The sequence below is a fragment of the Oryctolagus cuniculus genome, chromosome 21 (assembly GCF_964237555.1).
Source record: "Oryctolagus cuniculus chromosome 21, mOryCun1.1, whole genome shotgun sequence".
NCBI lineage: Eukaryota > Metazoa > Chordata > Mammalia > Lagomorpha > Leporidae > Oryctolagus > Oryctolagus cuniculus.
The window spans coordinates 7,988,594-8,008,385 of NC_091452.1; the positions used below are offsets into that span (position 1 = coordinate 7,988,594).

The 19,792-nt window shown below is 45.1% G+C and overlaps 1 protein-coding gene across 2 annotated transcripts in view; it reads left to right on the forward strand.

Annotated features, from left to right (window-relative positions):
• ATP2A2 (ATPase sarcoplasmic/endoplasmic reticulum Ca2+ transporting 2) overlaps positions 1 to 19,792 on the forward strand; it is a 70,314-nt gene that overhangs the window by 15,646 nt on the left and 34,876 nt on the right. For both annotated transcript variants that reach the window (XM_051826460.2, NM_001089321.1), the window contains 1 exon segment: positions 1,026 to 1,164. In XM_051826460.2, coding sequence (XP_051682420.1) covers positions 1,026 to 1,164 — 139 coding nt within the window.

A 19,792-nucleotide genomic window follows, 5' to 3' on the forward strand; every position in this document is an offset into this window, starting at 1 on the left:
TTAAAACTCTAAAATTTTATTCCTTCATATTAGTGGTAGGATGCCTGTGTAGTCAACAGCAGTTAGTGATGAAACCCATGGTTTGATTGACTGCGTCTGAGAGGAGAGTCCATGGGGGAGCTCGGGAACTATGGAGAAAGGCTGAACCAGGAGGGAGAATGGCTTGGGCTCGCAGTAAGACCACGGGTTCACACTTGCCCTGGTCATGGCACTCACGTGTCCTGGGTCTTCAGGAACAGCCGTGATTGCATGGAATGTCATTGTTTGAGCAAGAATTGCTCGTGTTGAGCGTGTGGCACAGTGCTTAAGCTGCCACCTGTGGTGCTGGCATCCCTGTGAGCACCAGTTTGAGTCCTGGCTGTTGTACTTTGATCTAGCTCCCTTGGAAGGCAGTGGAAAATGGCTCAAGTACTTGGGCTCTTTTCACCCACATGGGAGATGCAGGTGGAGTTCTCGGCTCCTGGATTTGTCTTGGCCCAGCCCTCGCTGCTGCGAACATTTAGGGAGTGAAATAGCTGATGGAAGCTCTCACTCTCTCTCCCTCTTATTCTTTCAAATGAATATATGAACCTCTTTTTAAAAAACAAAGTTAAAATTGTGAAGTGTTTGATTACATGTGATTTAAATTCTAAAAAAATTTTGGCTGCACCGCAGCTCACTTAGCTAATTCTCCGCCTATGGCACCGGTACCCCGGGTTCTAGTCCCGGTTGGGGTGCCGGATTCTGTCCCGGTTGCCCCTCTTCCAGGCCAGCTCTCTGCTGTGGCCCGGGAAGGCAGTGGAGGATGGCCCAAGTGCTCGGCCTGCACCCACATGGGAGACCGGGAGGAAGCACCTGGCTCCTGGCTTCGAATCGACACAGGGCGCCGGCTGTAGCAGCCATTTGGAGGGTGAACCAATGGAAAAACGAAGACCTTTCTCTCTGTCTCTCTCTCACTGTCTAAATCTATCAAAATTTTTTTTTGTTGCTCAGGCTGTAAATACTTGTGGCAGGCAGTTGTTTATTGCTGTGTTTTTTCCATACAGGAAAGGAATGCTGAAAATGCAATTGAAGCCCTTAAGGAGTATGAGCCTGAAATGGGCAAAGTGTATCGGCAGGACAGAAAGAGTGTACAGCGCATTAAAGCTAAAGACATCGTTCCTGGTGATATTGTAGAAATCGCAGGTAAGTTGAGTTTGTAATTTTTCTTTTATTCTAGGTAGTGTTGTGAATGCAGTCCTCATCACAAGGCTTAGAATTATGTTTAAAATGATCACCTTCATGTATTACTTGTGTTAACACATGTTATTACTATCCAAACAAATCTTGTTTCCTCTAAGATTATTTCAAACTGAGTGTTTCTTACTGTTGATAAAGTTTTGTTTGTAAACAAGATATTTTGAATGATTATGCTTACTAGTTGAGATAAACTGTCTAACTCAAGTGCTGGAGAGGTAAAACTTGATGTCTGGTTGTGGTGAGCAGTTTGCTATGACACTGGTTATTGACTATTCAGGCTTTTGTTCTTGACATAAATAGGAAGTTTCATTTGTGATTCTCAGATTGAATTGATGGTTATATAATTCTTGAGTGAGGTGTTTGGCTATTGGATTTTTTAAATCTTGATTTTGGCATAATTTCAAAATTAAAAATCACAGTAATTGAGGCGGACATCTAGCCTGGCAGTTACAATGCCGGAGTCCCATTTTGGGAGCACACAGGTTTGATGCCTGGCTTCAGTTCCTCATTCTAGCTTTCATTCTTTTTTTTTTTCCCTACATTTATTATTTGAAAGGCCGAGTTACACAGAGAAGGAGACACAGAGATCTTCGATCTGCTGGTTCACTCCCCAAATGGCCACAATGGCCAGGACTGGGCCAGCCAGGAGCTTCTTCCGGGTCTTCCATGTGGGTACACGTACCCCATTTTCTGCTTTCCCAGGCATGTTAGCAGGGAGCTGGTTAAGAAGTAGAGCAGCCAGGACTCAAACCAGCACCCATATGGGATGCTGGCATTGCAGACAGCGGCCTTACTTGCTACACAACGCTGGATCCCTGTCTTCTTTCTGACACCCCAGGAGACAGTGATGATGACTCGGTGCAGTGGGTCTGTGCCCACCTGCACAGGAGACTCGGATTGAGTTCCCAGCTTCCACACCTCTGTCCCTGGCCTAAGTGAACAAATGGATGGGAGTTCGCACTGCCTCTCAAGTAAATAAATAAAAACAAACACTTTTTAAAAAAAAAAAAAGATTGTGGTAAGATTTCTAGTTGAGGTGCATTGTTGTGATGGTATTAGTAACTACGGAAGGAAGCAACAGGAAGACACTTTGACTTCTCTACAAATACGAAGGTTGTTTTTTTTTCCTGATTTATTTTGGGCTGGCACCCCAGTTCTAGTCCCGGTTGGGGTGCCGGGTACTAGTCCCGGCTGTTCCTCTTCCAGTCCAGCTCTCTGCTGTGGCCCGGGAAGGCAGTGGAGCATGGCCCAAGTGCTTGGGCCCTGCACCCGCATGGGAGACCAGGAGGAAGCACCTGGCTCCTGGATTCAGATCGGTGCAGCGCCAGCCATAGCGGCCATTTGGGGAGTGAACCAACGGAAGGAAGACCTTTCTCTGTCTCTCTCTCACTGCCTATAACTCTGTTTCTGTCTCTCTCACTGTCTAACTCGGCCTGGCAAAAATAAATACATCTTTTTAAAAATGATTTATTTTATTATATTTGAAAGAGTTACAGAAAGAGGCACAGAGAGAGGTCTACAATGTGCTGGTTCACTCCCCAGATGGCCACAACGGCCAGAGCTGTGCTGATCCTGAGCAAGAAGCTTCTTCTGGGTCTCCCACGCGGGTGCAGGGACCCAAGCACTTGGGCCATCTTGTACTGCTTTCCTAGGCCACAGCAGAGAGCTGGAAGTGGAGCAGCTGGGACTAGAACCAGCGCCCATTTGGGATGCCGGTGTCGCAGGCTGGGGCTTTAACCCACTGTGCCGCAGTGCCGGCCCCAAATAGGAAGCTTCTTCAAAAAGTTGTGGGGAAAGAGGAATTAAAGGGAATATGCGGCCCGTGCCGCGGCTCACTAGGCTAATCCTCCACCTTGCGGCGCTGGCACACCGGGTTCTAGTCCCGGTCAGGGCACCGGATTCTGTCCCGGTTGCCCCTCTTCCAGGCCAGCTCTCTGCTGTGGCCCGGGAGTGCAGTGGAGGATGGCCCAAGTGCTTGGGCCCTGCACCGCATGGGAGACCAGGATAAGTACCTGGCTCCTGGCTTCAGATCAGCGTGGTGCGCTGGCCATAGCGCGCTGGCCGCAGCGGCCATTGGAGGGCGAACCAACGGCAAAAAGGAAGACCTTTCTCTGTCTCCCTCTCTCTCACTGTCCACTCTGTCAAAAAAAAAAAAAAAGCATTTTCTAATAACTCTGTGAAAGACCCTGTGTATACCTGTGGAAGGTGGGGTTACAGATAAAAGTGTTTGACTTTGTGTTTACCGTTTCTCCAGCTTAGTTAGGTATTATATTCTTTAGCTTCTCAAGAATATTTTGAGCATTTTTATGCTAGTTGGGATATTTAATATATTGAGTCTACTTGAAAACTTAGAGAAATTATCTCCAAAGTGTTTATCCTACGTTTTCATTAGTAAGTGGCTGTAAAAAACCAGTTAGTGGAAAGGTAATCTTGAGACCTCAAGGCATCTTCCCTTTAGAAGAAGTAAATTAATGCCAGCTTCTCTTTAATTTGAAAGGCAGAGTGTTATAGAGACAGCGAGAGGTAGAAAGACCTTCCATCTACTGGTTCACTCCCCAAATGGTTTCAGCAGCCAGGGTTGCAAGGACTTGGGCCTTCTGCTGCTGTTTCCTGAGTGCTGGATCAGAAGTGGAGCAGCCGGGACTCAAACTGACACCCTTATGGGATGCCATCATTGCAGGCAGCGACTTAACCTGTTCAACCACAATGCCACCCTTTGTGGATTTTGATTTTTACCAGTCTTTTCCATCTTCTGAGGTCTTACTAACCACTCAGTTAACTGAGAGAAACTTGAGAATCATCTTGGTTTTTTCCTTTCTTATCCAGTCATTCAGTTTTCAACACCACCAAACTTTCCTCATTTTGGAAGATTGCAGATTTTGCAGAGCTTAAGTTGTGCGGTGCACATATTTCACACTGGCAAAGCTTTAGTTGTAACCCTGATCTCCCAACTTTATTCTGCTCTGAAATTCCACTCCTTGTATTGTGTAGTTTGGTGTGGGAAGGACAAATAATGGCTGACCAATAGCATATTCTTGGAATCTACCTTATTTATTTTCTTCTTCCCCAACTGAAACAGGGACTACTTATTTCCTCTTTCCTTGGCCTTTGGTAGCCATTCCCTTTCTTTTAGTAGTCAAAAACAATGAGTTGATGGCTTTTAAAAAGATGAATTTAAATCCCTTTGCCCTCATCTTATGTGATGATGCTACCACTAGTAAGCAGTACACACACACACACACTTAAATCTGCTTCTCTTCTATTTCTGATTCCTTCATGGAAAGTGCTGGCGTCTTGCTGGAAGTATATGCAGGGCTTTGACATGCAGCTCTTCTTTGTTATCCTTTATTTATTTATTTATTTATTTTAAAGATTTATTTGTTTGAAAGGTAGAGCTAGTGCTGTGGCTCACTAGGCTAATCCTCTGCCTGCGGCACCAGCACCCCAGGTTCTAGTTCCGGTTGGGGAGCCGGATTCTGTCCCGGTTGCTCCTCTTCCAGTCTAGCTCTCTGCTGTGGCCCGGGAAGGCAGTGGAGGATGGCCCAAGTGCTTGGGCCCTGCACCCGCATGGGAGACCAGGAGGAAACACCTGGCTCCTGGCTTCGGATTGGTGCAGTGTGCCGGCCGTGGCAGCCATTTGGGGGGTGAACCAATGGAAAGGAAGACTTTTCTCTGTCTCTGTCTCTCTCTCTGTCTCTCTCTCTCTCTCTCTCTCTCTCTCTCACTGTCTAACTCTGCCTGTCAAAAAAAAGAAAAAAAGAAAGAAAGAAAAAGAAAGGCAGAGTTAGAGAGGCAGAGATAGGTCTTCCATCTACTGGTTCACTCCCCAAATGGCTGCAACGGCTGGAGCTGCGCCGATACAAAGCCAGGAGCCAAGAGATGCTCTGTGTCTCCCACGTGGGTGCAGGGGCCCAAGGTCTTGGGCCATCTTCTACTCATTTCCCAGGCCATAGCAGAGAGCTGGATCAGCTGGGATGTGCACCGGCACCCATATGGGATGCCGGCAGTGCAGGTGGCAGCTTTATTCACTATACCACAGTACTGGCCCCTATTCTTGAATTTCCACCATTCCAGCTGAGCAATGTGTAACAGAAGTTATAATCTAGTTGTAGATAGATGCAGATATTTTATTAAATACTCATAATTCCACTAGACAGTGAGCCCTGTTAAGAGCAGAAATGTGCCACATTAGCTGTTAGAACTCTTACCGGGCCAGCGCCGTGGCTCACTAGCTTGATCCTCCACCTGCGGCGCCAGCACCCTGGGTTCTGGTCCCGGTTGGGGCACCGGATTCTGTCCCGGTTGCTCCTCTTCCAGCCTAGCTCTCTGCTGAGGCCCGGGAGTGCAGTGGAGGATGGCCCAAGTGCTCGGGCCCTGCACCCGCATGGGAGACCAGGAGGAAGCGCCTGGCTCCTGGCTTCGGATCAGCTCGGTGTGCCAGCTGCAGCGTGCTGACAGAGCGGCCATTGGGGGGGTGAACCAACAGAGAGGGAGGACCTTTCTCTCTGTCTCTCTCACTGTCCACTCTGCCTGTCAAAAAAAAAAAAAAAAAAAAAAAAAAAGAACTCTTACCAAGCATGTTAGTTCTCCGTGAGGTTCAGGAGTTAGGTGCAACAGTTAAGATGCTCACAACCTGGTTCAAGTCCTGGCTCCACTTCTAATCCAGTTTCCTGCTGATGTGCACCCTCATGGGAGATCCAGACTGAGTTAATTTAGGCTTTTGGTTTTGTCCTGGCCTAGCCCTGGCTGTTGTAGGCATTTGGGTAAGGAGTCTGTAGATGAAAAAAATCTCTCCCTGCCTTTCAAATAAGTAAAAAATTGTAATAGATTTATTTGAAAGGCAGAGTTACAGAGAGAGGGAGGAAGAGAGGTCCTTCACCCTGGTTCACTCCCCAGGTGGCAGTAATGGCCTGACAGCCAAAGCTAGGAGCCGTGGCTTCATCTGGTCTCCCATGTGGGTGGCAGCGCCCAAAAACTTGGATCATCTGCTGCTTTCCAAGGTGTGTTAGCTGGGAGCTGGATCGTAAGTGAAGCAGCCAGGACACTAACTGGCACCATTACGGGATGCCAGCATCACAGGCTGTAGCTTACCCACTAGGCCACAATACAGGCCCTCAATTTTCTTAAAATTTATTTTAAGATTCATTTATTTGTTCATTTATTTGAAAGGCAGAGTTACGGAGATAGATCTTCCATCTGCTGGTTCACTTCCTAAACGGCCACAACAGCCAGGACTGGCCCGACAGAAACCAGGAGTTTATTCTGGGTTTCCCAGTGGGTGCATTGGCCAAGAGCTTCGGCCATCATTTGCTGCCCTCCCAGGCCATTATCATGGAGCTGGATTGGAAGCAGAGCGGCCAGGACTTGAACTGGTTGCCTGTATGGGATGCTGGCCTCACAGGCAGCAGCCTTAGCTGTGCCAGCCCTCCCAATTTTTAAGTGATTATCTGATCATCAGCCACTCTCTAGGTACATACTGTTTTCACATTTTACAGTTAAGGAAACTGGGTCTGTGGGGTTTATTGCCTCTGCCTTCAATGACAGTTAATTTGTTAGAGAATATGCAGTATGTTTTGCAAATGTATATATAGCATATTTATAAGTCAACTTCTCAAAGACCCAAGTCACAATTTTCTTTAAACACCTTTGAGATAGAATTTATATGCTATAAAATTTAAGAGTATACAGTTAGGTTTTAGTTTATTTGCAGAATAATAGTGTCACATTATTGTTGAATTCCAGAGCTTTTTCCCAGAAGAAACTCCATACTTATTAGCAGTTAGTCCCCACAGTCCTTGGCAACCACAGTTGACCTTGTGTTTATGGATTTACCTGTTATGAATATTGGATATATAGCTATTTGTGATGGATTTCTTTGGCTTAGCATGTGCTTTCAAGATACATGTTGGGTATAGTACTTCATTCATGTGTAGATAGTGTATTCATTACTTTTTACTGCTGAATAATAGTCCATTGTATAGATACACAACATTTTGTTTATCCATTTATCAGTTCATGGATATTTGGGTTTCCCCTTTGGTGCTACTATGAATAATGCTGTTATGCACATATGTTACAAGTTGTGCGAACATAGTTTTGCTCTTAGTTATGTATTAAGCATGAAGTTACTAGGCTACATGGTAACTTGATGTTAACACTTTGAGGAGCTGCCATACTGCTCCACGTGTTGTACGTTTCACATCCTTGCCAGTAGTGCGCCCGCTTCTAATTCCTCCTCCTGCTCAGCAGTGTCTGCTGCTGTCCAGCTTTTGTTTCAGCCACCAGGTGGCGTCTCTTTGGGATTTTTTTTTTTTTTTTTTTTTTTTTTTAAGATTTATTTATGGGGCGGGCACTGTAGCTCAGTAGATTAATCCTCTTCCTGTGGTGCCGGCATCCCATATGGATGCCAGTTCGAGTCCCAGCTGCTCCTCTTCCCATCCAGCTCTCTGCTATGGCCTAGGAAGGCAGTAGAAAATGGTACAAGTCCTTGGGCCCCTGCACCCACATGGAAGACCTGGAGGAAGCTCCTGGCTTCAGATGGGCACAGGTCTGGCCATTGCAGCCATTTGGGGAGTGAACCAGCAGATAGAAGACCTTTCTCCTGTCTTTCCCTCTCACTGCCTGTAACTCTACCTCTCAAATAAATAAAAGTCTTTTTAAAAAAAGATTTATTTACATATTTGAAAGGCAGAGTTACAGAGAGGTAGAGAAAGAGACAAGGAGGTCTTCCATCTGCTGGTTCACTCCCCAGTTGGCATTAATGGTCAGAGCTGTGCCAGTCCAAAGTCAGGAGCCAGGAGCTTCCTCTGGGTCTCCCACACAGGTGCAGGGATCCAAGCACTTGGGCCATCTTCTACTGCTTTCCCAGGCCACAGTAGAGAGCTGAATCAGAAGTGGAGCAGCTGAGTCTTGAACCCGCATCCATATGGAATGCCGGCGCTTCAGGCCAGGGTGTTAACCCAATGTGCCACAGCGCCGGCCCTGGCTACTTGGTTCCTGAACCAGCTTCAGGTTCAGAGAGAAGGAGAGGTAGCCAGAGAGAGGGAGGGAGGTCAGTCTTCCATCCGCTGGTTCACTCCTCAGTTAGCCACAATGGCTTGAGCTGCGCCAATCCAAAGCCAGGAGCCTGGGGCTTCCTCCAGGTCTTCCCATGCGGGTGCAGGGGCCCAAGGACTTGGGCCATGTTCTGCTGCTTTCCCAGGGTGTAGCAGAGAGTTGGATGGGAAGTGGAGCAGTTGGGATTTGAACCGGCGTCCATATGAGATGCTGGCAGTGCAGGAGGTGGCTTTACCTGCTACACCTCAGTGCCAGCCCCAGGCCTTTCTTTATGTATACATGTTTATTTTCTTTAGGATTCTTATTTGCATTTCCCTAATTTGCTAACAATGGTTGGCATCTTTTCACTGCTTATTGTCCATTAGTATGGCTTTTGTTTTTGAAGAAATGTCTGTTTAGATCCATTGCCCTTTTTTCTTTTTAATGTTGAACTGTGTTCTTTTCTGGGCCAATACCATGGTGTAGCGGGTAAAGCTGCCACCTGTAGCGCCAGCATCCCATTTGGGTGCCAGTGGTTCGAGTCCCAGTGCTCGACTTCCAATCCAGCTCCCTGCTGATGTACTTGGAGAGGCAGCAGAAGATGGCCTAAGTGTGTGGGCCCTTGCACCCAGATGGGAGATCGGAGAAGCTCCTGACCGTACTCTGGCCATTGCCGCCATTTAAGGAGTAAACTAGCGGGTGAAAAATCTCACCCTTTCTGTCTTAAATTCTCTCTCTCTGTAACTCTCCATTCAAATAAATAAATAAAAAATCTTTAAAAAAAAGTTCTTGGGGGGCTGGTGCTGTGGCATGGTGGGGCTGCCTGCTGTGCTGGTATCCCATGTGGGTGCCGGTTTGAATCCCGGCTGCTCCACTTCCAATCCAGCTCTCTGTAGTGGCCTGGGAAAGCAGTATAAGATGGCCCAGGTCTTTGGGCCCTTCCACCCACATGGGATATCCAGAAGAAGCTCCTGGCTTTGGATTGGCCCAGCTCTGGCTGTTGTGGCCATCTGGGGAGTGAACCAGCAGATGGAAGACCCCCCCTCTCCCCCTCTCCGTGTCTCTCTCTCTCTCTGCCTCTCGCTCCCTTTCTCTCTCCCTCTCTGTAATTATGCCTTTCAAATAAAATCTTTTAAAAATAAAATTCTTTACATATCTAGTTTATCAGATATGATTTGCAAAATTTTTTTCCATTCCCTTTAAGAGTTCATCTTGATCTCCCATATGGGTGGCAGGGATCCAAACATTTAGGCCATCCTCTGCCTTTTTCCCACGCACATTAGCAAGGAGTTGGTTAAGAAGTAGAGCATCTAGGACTTGAAACAAAACCTAATATGGGATGCCAGTGTTGCATGTGGTACCTTAATTCACTGTGCCACAACGCTGAACCCAAATATCTTAACACTTCTTTCATTTAGTGTACAGGTCTTGTACTTCCTTTGTTAACTTTATTCCTAAGTATTTTATTGGTGTTTGGAAGGAACTATTTGGAATTGGAGTTGGGTGTTTTTTGTGTTTTTGTGTATTTTTTTTTCCCGTTTTTGGATTTTTGCCAGAGTGAAGCAATAGAATTGATTCTTGTGTATTGATCTGATAACTTGCAGTCTTGCCAAACTCATTTGTTAGGTTAGTAATGTTTTTTATGGTTCCTTAGGATTCTCTCTATATAACATTGTGTATCTACAAATATTTTTACTTCTTTCCAGTCTGGGTGCCTTTTATTTCTAGCCTAATTCCCTGGCTAGAGTCTTCAGTTAAAACGTGACAAAAGCAAACATCCTTGTCTTGTTCCTGTTCTTGGGGAAGCATACAGTCAGTCTTTCACCAGGAAGTATGATGTTAGCTGTGGGTTTTGCAGGTGCCCTCTATTGCACTGAGGACATGTGGTCATGATTTTAATTAAGTTGTCAACGTGCTTTGGTCTGTTTTGGGGACTAAGGATGAGTATTTGTATATTTATATCCAGGTTAAAAATAAGTTTACCTGGATTACTAGGCACAGTGGGTCATTGAATTGGGTCAAAGTATAATCCTGAAGCATGTACAGTGAATTATGTGGAATATTTGGAAAAACATATTGTGACTGTATGACCTCAGCTAGATGAATAGATGTTAAGAATTCTCAGACTATACATGTTGGCTTTTAAACTTCCTACTTTTATTAGAACTGATAACCTGATTGACCCTGAAGTTAGCCTGATAATTCTGTTCTGTGAAAACTGTAGAAGTGAGCTTCAGTTCTAAATTTTTCCTTATCTGAATTCTTTTTCTTGTTGGTCTTAATAAATGGCACATATTGTGCTTTTTAGATTTAGCCAATTTGTGCTTTGATTTATGAAATTAGACATGAAGAGATCTTTCTGATGTGTTGGAAAACTGAAGATGGAAGTAACAAGCACTGACTTGTTATTTTGGGATTTTGAGAAAGGAACAGACCTTTTGGTAGGCATTGCTTAGAATGGAGGGTTTGTCTCCTGTGATTGAATTATTTTTGCCAGCTTTTGGGAGATAATTTGTAGGGTGGTTCTACTGAGCTTTGTGAAGGCTGGACTAGACCAATTTATTTTTTTGAGAAGAAAATTCAGATGCAGTTGTTGCTATACCAGCTGATAATCTTTCCAAGGAGAAGTTGTGTGAACATGCACGGCAAGTGCTAATGTAGACCTTAGAAGTATCTAGAACACAGGAGCCAAATAGAATTGATACAGCAAGTAGAAATATGGAGATACTGACCTACATGTTCATTTTCCGAAACCACAGTAATCTTGAATTTATTTTAATGCCAGGAAAATATTTTTTGAGATGAAACCAAAAAGTAGTAAAATTGTGTGTGATCTTATGGACATAAACATTAACATTTTTAAGCTTTCTGTACTATTCACTATAAATGTTAGAAAAAAACTGAACTATCATAGACATAAAAATCTTAATATTAGATTTTGGGGGTTTTAGCATATTCTTCAGGGTTATTTATTGACTTCTCAAGGGCACTGTTTTCAGGATTGTTTAAAACAAACTTCATGTATCTTGGTAACCCAGAGTTGACGAATAACACAAGGACATTAATATCCTCAGATGACTTCTGTCCTGTAGTATACTCTGGAATGAATCATTTTGAGGTTACGTAAGTGATGGAAATGACACAGTCTTAACATAAAATTTGCCTTCGATCTTCCATAAGAAATTTTGTATTTCCTAGAATGAAGGCCAAATGTCAACAGTAGTGCTAGCAATTTCAAGGGTGAATATCAAGAATAAGAAGATAATTCTTAAATTTGTTGACTATTAAAAGAAGAAAAGTTTCACCTTTGATAGTCAGTATGCAATAGGGAGATTTAGTAACAATGTAAAGTAACTTTTCTAGGCAATTTAATAAAAGGTAAAGTTGTGAAATAGATGACCTAATTCATGTAAGGGAATCGTCCATAAATTACTGTCCTAATTCTGCATGGCAGTGGATAAATTAAATTATGTGCAGTGTAGTCAGGTAAATGGAGCTTTTTAAAGATTCATTTATTTGGAAAGCAGAGTTAGAGGAAGAGACAGAGATCTTCACCCACAGATACACTTCCCAAGTAGCTGCAATGGCTGGGGCTGGGCTGATGGAAGTCAGGAGCCAGGAGTCTCCTCCAGGCCTTTCACATGGGTGTTAGGGCCCAAGCACTTGGACCTTCTTCCACTGCTTTCCCAGGTGCATTAGCAGGGAGCTGCGTTGGAAGTGGAGCAGCCTGGACATGAACCCAGTGCTCATAAGGGATGCCAGCACCACAGGTTTTACACCACATAGTTTTACCCACTATGCCATAGTGCTGGCCCTGAGCAGACACCTTTAAGGAGCTTTTCAACTCTAAAATGTGTCTGATTCAGGCTACTTTTGTGGCACAGCAGCTTAAACCACCACTTGCGACATAGGCATCCCTTATGAGTGCCAGTTTAAGTCCCGACTGCTCCATTTCCAATCCAGCTCTCTGCTAATGGCCTGGGAAAGAAGTGGAAGGTGACTTAAGTATTTGGGGCTCTGCCACCCATGTGGCAGACCTAGGTGGAGCTCCAGGCTCTTGTTTTGGGCCTGGTCCAGCCCCAACCGTTGTGGCCAGTCAGGGAGTGAACTAACGAATGAGAAATCTCTCACTGTCTCTCTCTCTGTACCTCTGCCTCCAAATGAATTGATAAATATATTTTTTTAAGTGTCTGATTCAGATGGTGTAGCTATGCATCATGTGAATTTCCTTTAATTTTAGAAGACTGTAGGGATTGGAATAGCCTGGCTTTGAACACTGAGCAAACATTTTTAACAAATAATATAGAAGTCACTTCTACTGTAGAGCAGAGGGGTGGAAAACTGGTTGTGTAGAGGGCAATTAGTCAATTATTTGGGCTTTGTGAGCCACATAGTTACTGTAGCGCGCGCTCTCTCTCTCTCTCTCTCTCACTCTCACAATCTCTCTCTCTCTCTGATTTCTTGATTTGAAGGGAAGAGTTAAAAGGATAGGAAGAAGGAAAGCTCTTCCCTCTGCTGGGTCAGGCCAAAGCCTGGAGCTTCATCCAGATCACCCACGTGGGCGCAGGAGCCCGAGTATTTGGGCCCTCTTATGCTGATTTCCCAGACGTGTCATCAGGGAGCTGGATTGAAGTGGAGCCAGGTTGGACTCAAACCAGTGCTTTTATGTTAATATGACATACTGGTTCTTTGGGTCTAGAATGAAGCCCGATTATTCTGCGTTTCTCACAAGCTCCGGGTAGATTGTGCCTTTTTTTTTTTTTTTTTTTTTTTTTTTTTTACAGTTAGAGACAGAGGAAGGTCTTCCCTCCATTGATTCACTCCCCAAATGGCCGCAATGGCTGGCGCTGTGCGGATCTGGAGCCAGAAGCCGCCTCCCTGTCTCCCATGTGGGTGCAGGGGCCCAAGCACTTGGGCCATCCTCCACTGCCCTCCTGGGCCACAACAGAGAGCTGAGAGCTGGACTGAAAGAGAAGCAACTGGGACTAGAACCCGGCACCCATATGGGATCCCAGCGCCACAGGCAGAGGATTAACCAAGTGAGCCATGGCCCCGGCCCCCCAGGTAGATTGTACTTTGAGTAGCAAGGCTCTTAGAACTGGTGGTAATCATTTCCAGATAGGAGTCCCTTGGAGAACTGATGAAACCATGGACTCTCCCCAGACGTGTGATTTCAGGAATTTTGATTACCCTTCTCCCCAGAAATCCACTCCAAGATGCTAGTTATTTTTAAAATTTGAAGCACAGTTAAACAGTAATTGAAATAGTATCTGCTTTAAGCAGTTTACATAGTGTTAATAGACATAAAATTTTCACCTTTTCTTAAAATGATCATACATTAGAAAAGGAGAAGCGAAAGATAGGCAACCAGAGAGGAGTTGAGCGTGTGTGTTCTCTGAAACCTTTCCCTCTTGTGGAGTCGGAGGGGAGGCAGGGCTAGAGAAGCATGTCTGAGACCTCTTCCTCTATAGTGGAGATCATTATTTTAGTTCCTGTAAATCCTGGAAGTTGCATCTCTGTAAAATAAATGTGACCTTTAAAAAAAAAATGATTTATTTGAGAGGCAGAGTTACAGACAGAGTGAGACAAAGAGTGAGAAGTCTTCCCCACTGGTTAACTCCCTAAATGGCCGCAGCAGCCGGAGCTGAGCTGATCTGAAGCCAGCAGCTGGGAGCTTCTTCCGAGTCTCCCACGCAGGTGCAGGGGACCAAACGCTTGGGCCATTTTCCACTGCTTTCCCAGGCCATTAGCAGGGAACCGGATTGGAAGTGGAGCAGCTGGGACTCAAACCGGTGCCCTATGTGATGCCGGTGCTGCAGGTGGAAGCTTAACCTACTGCACCACAGCACTGGCCCCTAAATATGACTTCTTAATCCACTTTTGTATATAAACACAAAAATGAAATAATCTGAAACAAAACTCAGATATATCAGAAGTGGAAAGCTTGGGGGCCTGGGGCCCTTCAGCACTGTCAGGAATATCTAAGACATTAGGAACTATGAGAAATAAACTCTGAAAGATCCCCACAGCCATCAGACCATGTTGATTTTGAAACCTGACCTGATTATCATGGAGCTGGCATTTCCCAATATCCTATAATCACCTCCTCCTCATTCCCCATGACTCACTAACAATCAGTGCCAGTAAGCATCAACTTTTCCATCCTGGCCGCCGAGATGAAGATTTTGGAAACAGTGGAAGGATCCTAATGATATGGAGATCACTGTTTTCTAAATGTTACATAAAGTCACTGAGATTGACAGATTTGACTATGTAGAAATCTAAAACAACTTCTATGTTGAATATAATGGTTTTTAAAAACATAGTCCAGACAATGTGCTCATTGCCAGTGCTCAGAAGTTACAAGATGGAGAGTATGGGGAAATAGCAGGGACAGGAGTAAGAGTAGTATATAGTAAGTTGTAGTGAGATGCTGCTTCTGTGGATTTACCTTGTAGTGTGACTTTCAAACTGTGACCTTGAACAAGTTCCTGATCTACACAATGGGAGAGAAGAAGATGGCATCTTCCTTGTGAAGTATTGAAGACTGAATTAGTGACCTTACAGCCCATAGAGCAGTGCTCAGAATGGAAGAAGCATTCTCAGGGGCCAGCGCCATGGCTCACTTGGTTAATCCTCCCCCTGCGGCGCTGGCATCCCATATGGGTACCAGGTTCTAGTCCCAGTTGCTCCTCTTCCAGTCCAGCTCTCTGCTGTGGCCTGGGAAGGCAGTGGAGGATGGCCCAAGTGCTTGGGCCCTGCACCCGCATGGGAGACCAGGAGAAGCACCTGGCTCCTGGCTTCAGATTGGCGCAGCGCTGGCTGTTGCAGCCATTAGGGGAGTGAACCAACGGAAGGAAGACATTTCTCTGTCTCTCTCTCTCTCACTGTCTACAGCTCTACCTGTCTGTCGCTCCCCCATCTCGCGGAGGAATGACACAGGACCCTGCGCTGTTCTTTTGTCTGCTCGGCCCTTCCCGGGTTTGCTGCTGGTCCTTCCTGGGTTGGCTGCTGATCCCTCCACCTCCGTGGAGGGGCGCCCCCCCTCCCCCGCCACTTTCCCCACTTCCGCGGGGGAGCGGCACACCGCTGGCCGGCTCTCTCGGGGGCTGCTCAGGTGTTCCTTCAGATGTTCCTGGTGCATGTTGTCTCTCTCCTCCTTTATAGTCCTCTTCCACCAATCCCAACTCTGCTGCCCACACGCCGAGCACGCTGCTCTCCTCCGATCAGGAGCAGGATCTGCTCCTGCAGCTTATCAGTCAAATTGGCGAGAGGCAGCTTCGTGGAAGTTGTTTGGTCTCTCTCTCAGCGCCATATTGTGGGAGAGCAGATGCATAGAATAAGTCTTAATTCCAGTAACTTAGTCTAGTCTCAGTTGCTCCCCACACTGTCAAATAAATTAAAAAATTCTCCAGATTTTATTATTATACAGCCATTAAAAATTAGATCTGTGTATACTAATGTAAAAGGATGTCTGACTTATTTGTTTTTTATGTTTTGGAAGTGACAGGGAGGGAAAGACAAAGAGATCGGCTCATCAACTGATTCACTTGCTAGTTGTCCACAACATCCCAGGCTGGGCCAGGCCAAAGCAAGGAAGAGGCAGAAATTCCATTCAAGTCTCCCACGTAGGTGGTAGTAACCCAAATACTTGAGCCATCATCTGCTACCTTGTAGGCGCATTAGCAGGAAGCTGGATCAGAAGCACAGAGCAGCTGGGACTCAAACCAGACATTCCAGTATGGGATATGCAAGTATTATTCGTTGGCAGATATTTTATTTGGTACCCACTGTGTCTCAGGTGCAGGTGTTCGGGGCTAGAGAATCAATGGTGATGGGTGGACCTTGCCTTCAGAGAGCTCTTACTCTAGTGGGGAAATAGACTAAAACATACAGGAAACATGTCTGGAAAGAAAGGGTTGCTCTCTGTGGGTGCATCTTGAGGGCTACCAGCCTGGTCTGGGAGTTTGAGAAAGGTGTGGGTGGGAGGAGGGAGCATACCTACAGACCCGGAGAGCACTTTGAGGAACTGAAGTTCAGTGGTGGGCAGTCAACAGCAGTTGGTCAAAGATGTGTTATAAACTGTGGTTGGGAAGCTAAACTCTTAACCTCAAGTCTAATAGAAAGAAGCTATTGAAAGATTATGAACAAGGGACTGATGCCACATTTGCATAATACTCCCCAAAAAACAGATTGGCAGCAAATGGAACACAATGTAGCACTTTATAAGCTTCCTTTTCTGCTCACTCTGAGGCCTGGAAATAGTTTTAATTAGGCAAGTAGGGCTTCTCCTGTGAGGAATTTCATTCATTCTACTTGACAACAAAATTTATGACTCAAATTGGAGACATATGTTTGAGTCGTAGTTAAGTGCTTAAATAATTTAAGGTCATTAATTCTATTGGGGCTTGCTTTTCCTGGGAGTCACATTTAAATTCAAAAGTAAGAGACAGTTTCTGAAATTATATGATTTACCATTAGAAAATATTTAGATACTTTTGGTAAAATTTACTATAATTAGATTTTTTTGAATTTATACCTAGAGCTGATGAAAAAGAATTTTTCTGGGTAAGATCTGTTTTAACCATCAATATTTATATTGTCATAAGTGATACAAATGGTATTTAAGTATCATGTTTTATAAATACTGGGTATTTATTTACTTATTTGAAAATGTGAACAGAGAGAGAGAAATATCTTCCATCTGCTGGTTCACTCTCCACATGCCTACAACAGCCAGTGCTGAGCCATTATTCACTGCCTCCCAGGTGTAATAGTAGGAACCTGGGTTTGAAGCAAAGACTAGCTGTACTTGAACTAGGACTCCAATATGGGGTGTGTGCATTCAAATGGGAATTACACTCTTTGTAAGGTAAAGAAAGCTTGCATTCACTTAGTTTTGTTTTTGTTTTTTTAAGATACATTTATTTGAAAGGCAGAGCAACAGAGGGAGGAAGAGATTGAGAAATGTTTCATGTGCTGGTTCATTTTCCGAATAGCCAGATCAGTCTGCCGTGTGCCAGGCTGAAGCCAGGTACCAGGAGCTCCATCTAGGTTTCCTACATAGGTGGCAGGAGCCCAAGGACTTGAGCCATCTTATGTTGCCTTCCCAGGTGTGTTAGCAGGGAGCTGAATCACAAGTGTAGTAGCTGGGACACAAACCGGCATTCTGATACATTATGCCAGTGGTGTTTTATCATGCTGTGCAGCAACACTGGCCCACATTCAGTCATAAAATATGGCAAAGTAATAATTTCCTTTAACTGACTCTTGGTAACTTAACTAAAGTATACTCTTGAGAATTTTGTTCGAAGTGAATGTCTTTATTGTGATAGCAAGTTAAAGAGCTAAAATCTTAGCCAAGAACTAAATTTGAAAGGTGTCAGACATTATTCACATGGGGGTAGTTTATGACAGAGATTATTCTTTTATTATACCTGCCTCAAACAGAAGAGAAGGAAAAACATTGCAGAGCATTCTCTTGGCAAGAGTAAGAATTTTCCACTCGCACTCGCCCTAAGGGTGTTAGCGTGCCGCATCAGGGCAGTGCTTGTGGACGTGGCCATGAGACAGCACGGCTTGCTCCTCATGCACAACCGTGCGTGTCTGGACCTCTGGAATCCTGCAAAGGGAAGTGATGTTTTCTTCATTTGAAAAATACTGCAGGGGCCAGTGCCGTGGCTCACTTGGTTAATCCTCCGCCTGTGGGCTACGGGTTCTAGTCCCAGTTGCCCCTCTTCAGTCCAGCTCTCTGCTATGGCCTGGGAGGGCAGTGGAGGATGGCCTGAGTGCTTGGGCCTCTGCACCCACATGGGAGATAGGGAGGAGGCTTCTGGCTCCTGGTTTCAGATTGGCGTAGTTCCGGCCATGGCGGCCATTTGGGGAGTGAACCAACAGAAGGAAAAACTTTCTCTCTGTCTCTCTCTCACACTGTCTAACTCTATTTGTCAAATAAAAAATATATTGCAAACATCTTAATTTTTATGGATCTTTTAACTCCTTAAGAGAGCCTACTTCCCATAGAGTGAACCCTAAATGGACTTTTAGTGCCAACAGAAAGAATGAAGCAGAGCCACACAGCAAGCTTGGGAAAGATTCCTTTTACTTCTTGTCTTAGTTCTTGTCTGTAAAATGAAGAGATACATTGATCAAGGTGGTGGAAAAATTCTTGTAGATAGGAGGATACTAAAATAAGGCTGGTGGGGGCAGACATTTGGCATAGCGTAGTTAAGACGCTGCTTGGGTTACCCGTGTTTCTTGTCTGAGTGTCTGGTTGTGCTTCTGATTCCAACCCTCCTGCTAATGCTCATTCTGGGAGGCAGAAGATGATGGCTGAACTGCTTGGTTTCCTGCCGCACAAGTGGAAGAACCATATTGAGTTCGAGGCTTTTGGCTTTGGCCTAGCCCTACTCTCACTATTTTGGGCATTTGAGGAGTGAACCAGCAGATGGTAGATCTCTTGTCTCTCCTGCCTTTCAAAATAAAATGTTTTAGGACTGGCATTGTGGTGCAGTGGGTTAAGCTACCACTTGCAGTGCTGGAATCCCATATCAGAGTACTAGTTCAAGTCCTGGCTATTCTGCTCCAATCCAGTTGCTAATGCACCTGGGGAAAGAGTGGAAGATAGCCCAAGTACTTGGGGGCCCTGCCACCCATGTGGGAGACCCAGATGGGGGTCCTGGGATCCTGGCTTGGACTGGCCTAACCCTGGCTGATGCCGCCTTTTGTGGAGTGAACCAGCAGGTGGAAGATCACTTTCTCTGTCTCTCTCCTGCTCTCTGTTACGCTGCCTTCCAAGTAAATATTTAAATAAAATGTTTTATGAATTTTTATTTGTCTCTATATTATATTTCCACGGCGCTCAGCTTCTGTAGAAACAGAAGTGCAACTTGAAGTAGCACATTTTACATGTTGTAAAGCTTAGGATCTTCTTACCTTAGAGCAGGGATGGGGAATGTCTGATCTGCGAAAGCCCACGAAATCATGGGAACTCAAAATTCAATAAATAGGAGCTGGCATGGTGGCATAGTAGGCTAAGCATCCGCCCGCAGCACCAGCATCCCATAAAGGCACTGGTTCATGTCCTGGCCTCTCAGAACTCTTCCTATCCAGCTCTCTGCTATGGCCTGGGAAAGCAGTAGAAGATGGCCCAACTTCTTGGGCCCCTGCACCCACGTGGGAGACCTGGAAGAAGCTCTTGGCCTCGGATCAGCCCAGCTCCGGCCGTTGCAACCATCTAGGGAGTGAACCAGTGGTTTGAAAAATCTCTCTCACTCGTTCTCTTACAACTCTTGCCTCTGAAATAAATCTTTTTTAAAAATTCAGTAAATATGGCAGGCTAATTTTTTAAGTCGATAATGTATGACCCATGAATGATGTTATAAATATCCAAATGACCCTATTTCCCACCTCTGCCTTAGAGCAAGCACACAAAACCCAGCACATGATGGGACTTGTCCGAACAGGATCCCTCCATGAGGATCTGTGACTCTAGTTATTGTGGATTTTTTTTTTCCCCCAGAAACCTTTTAATTAAGGT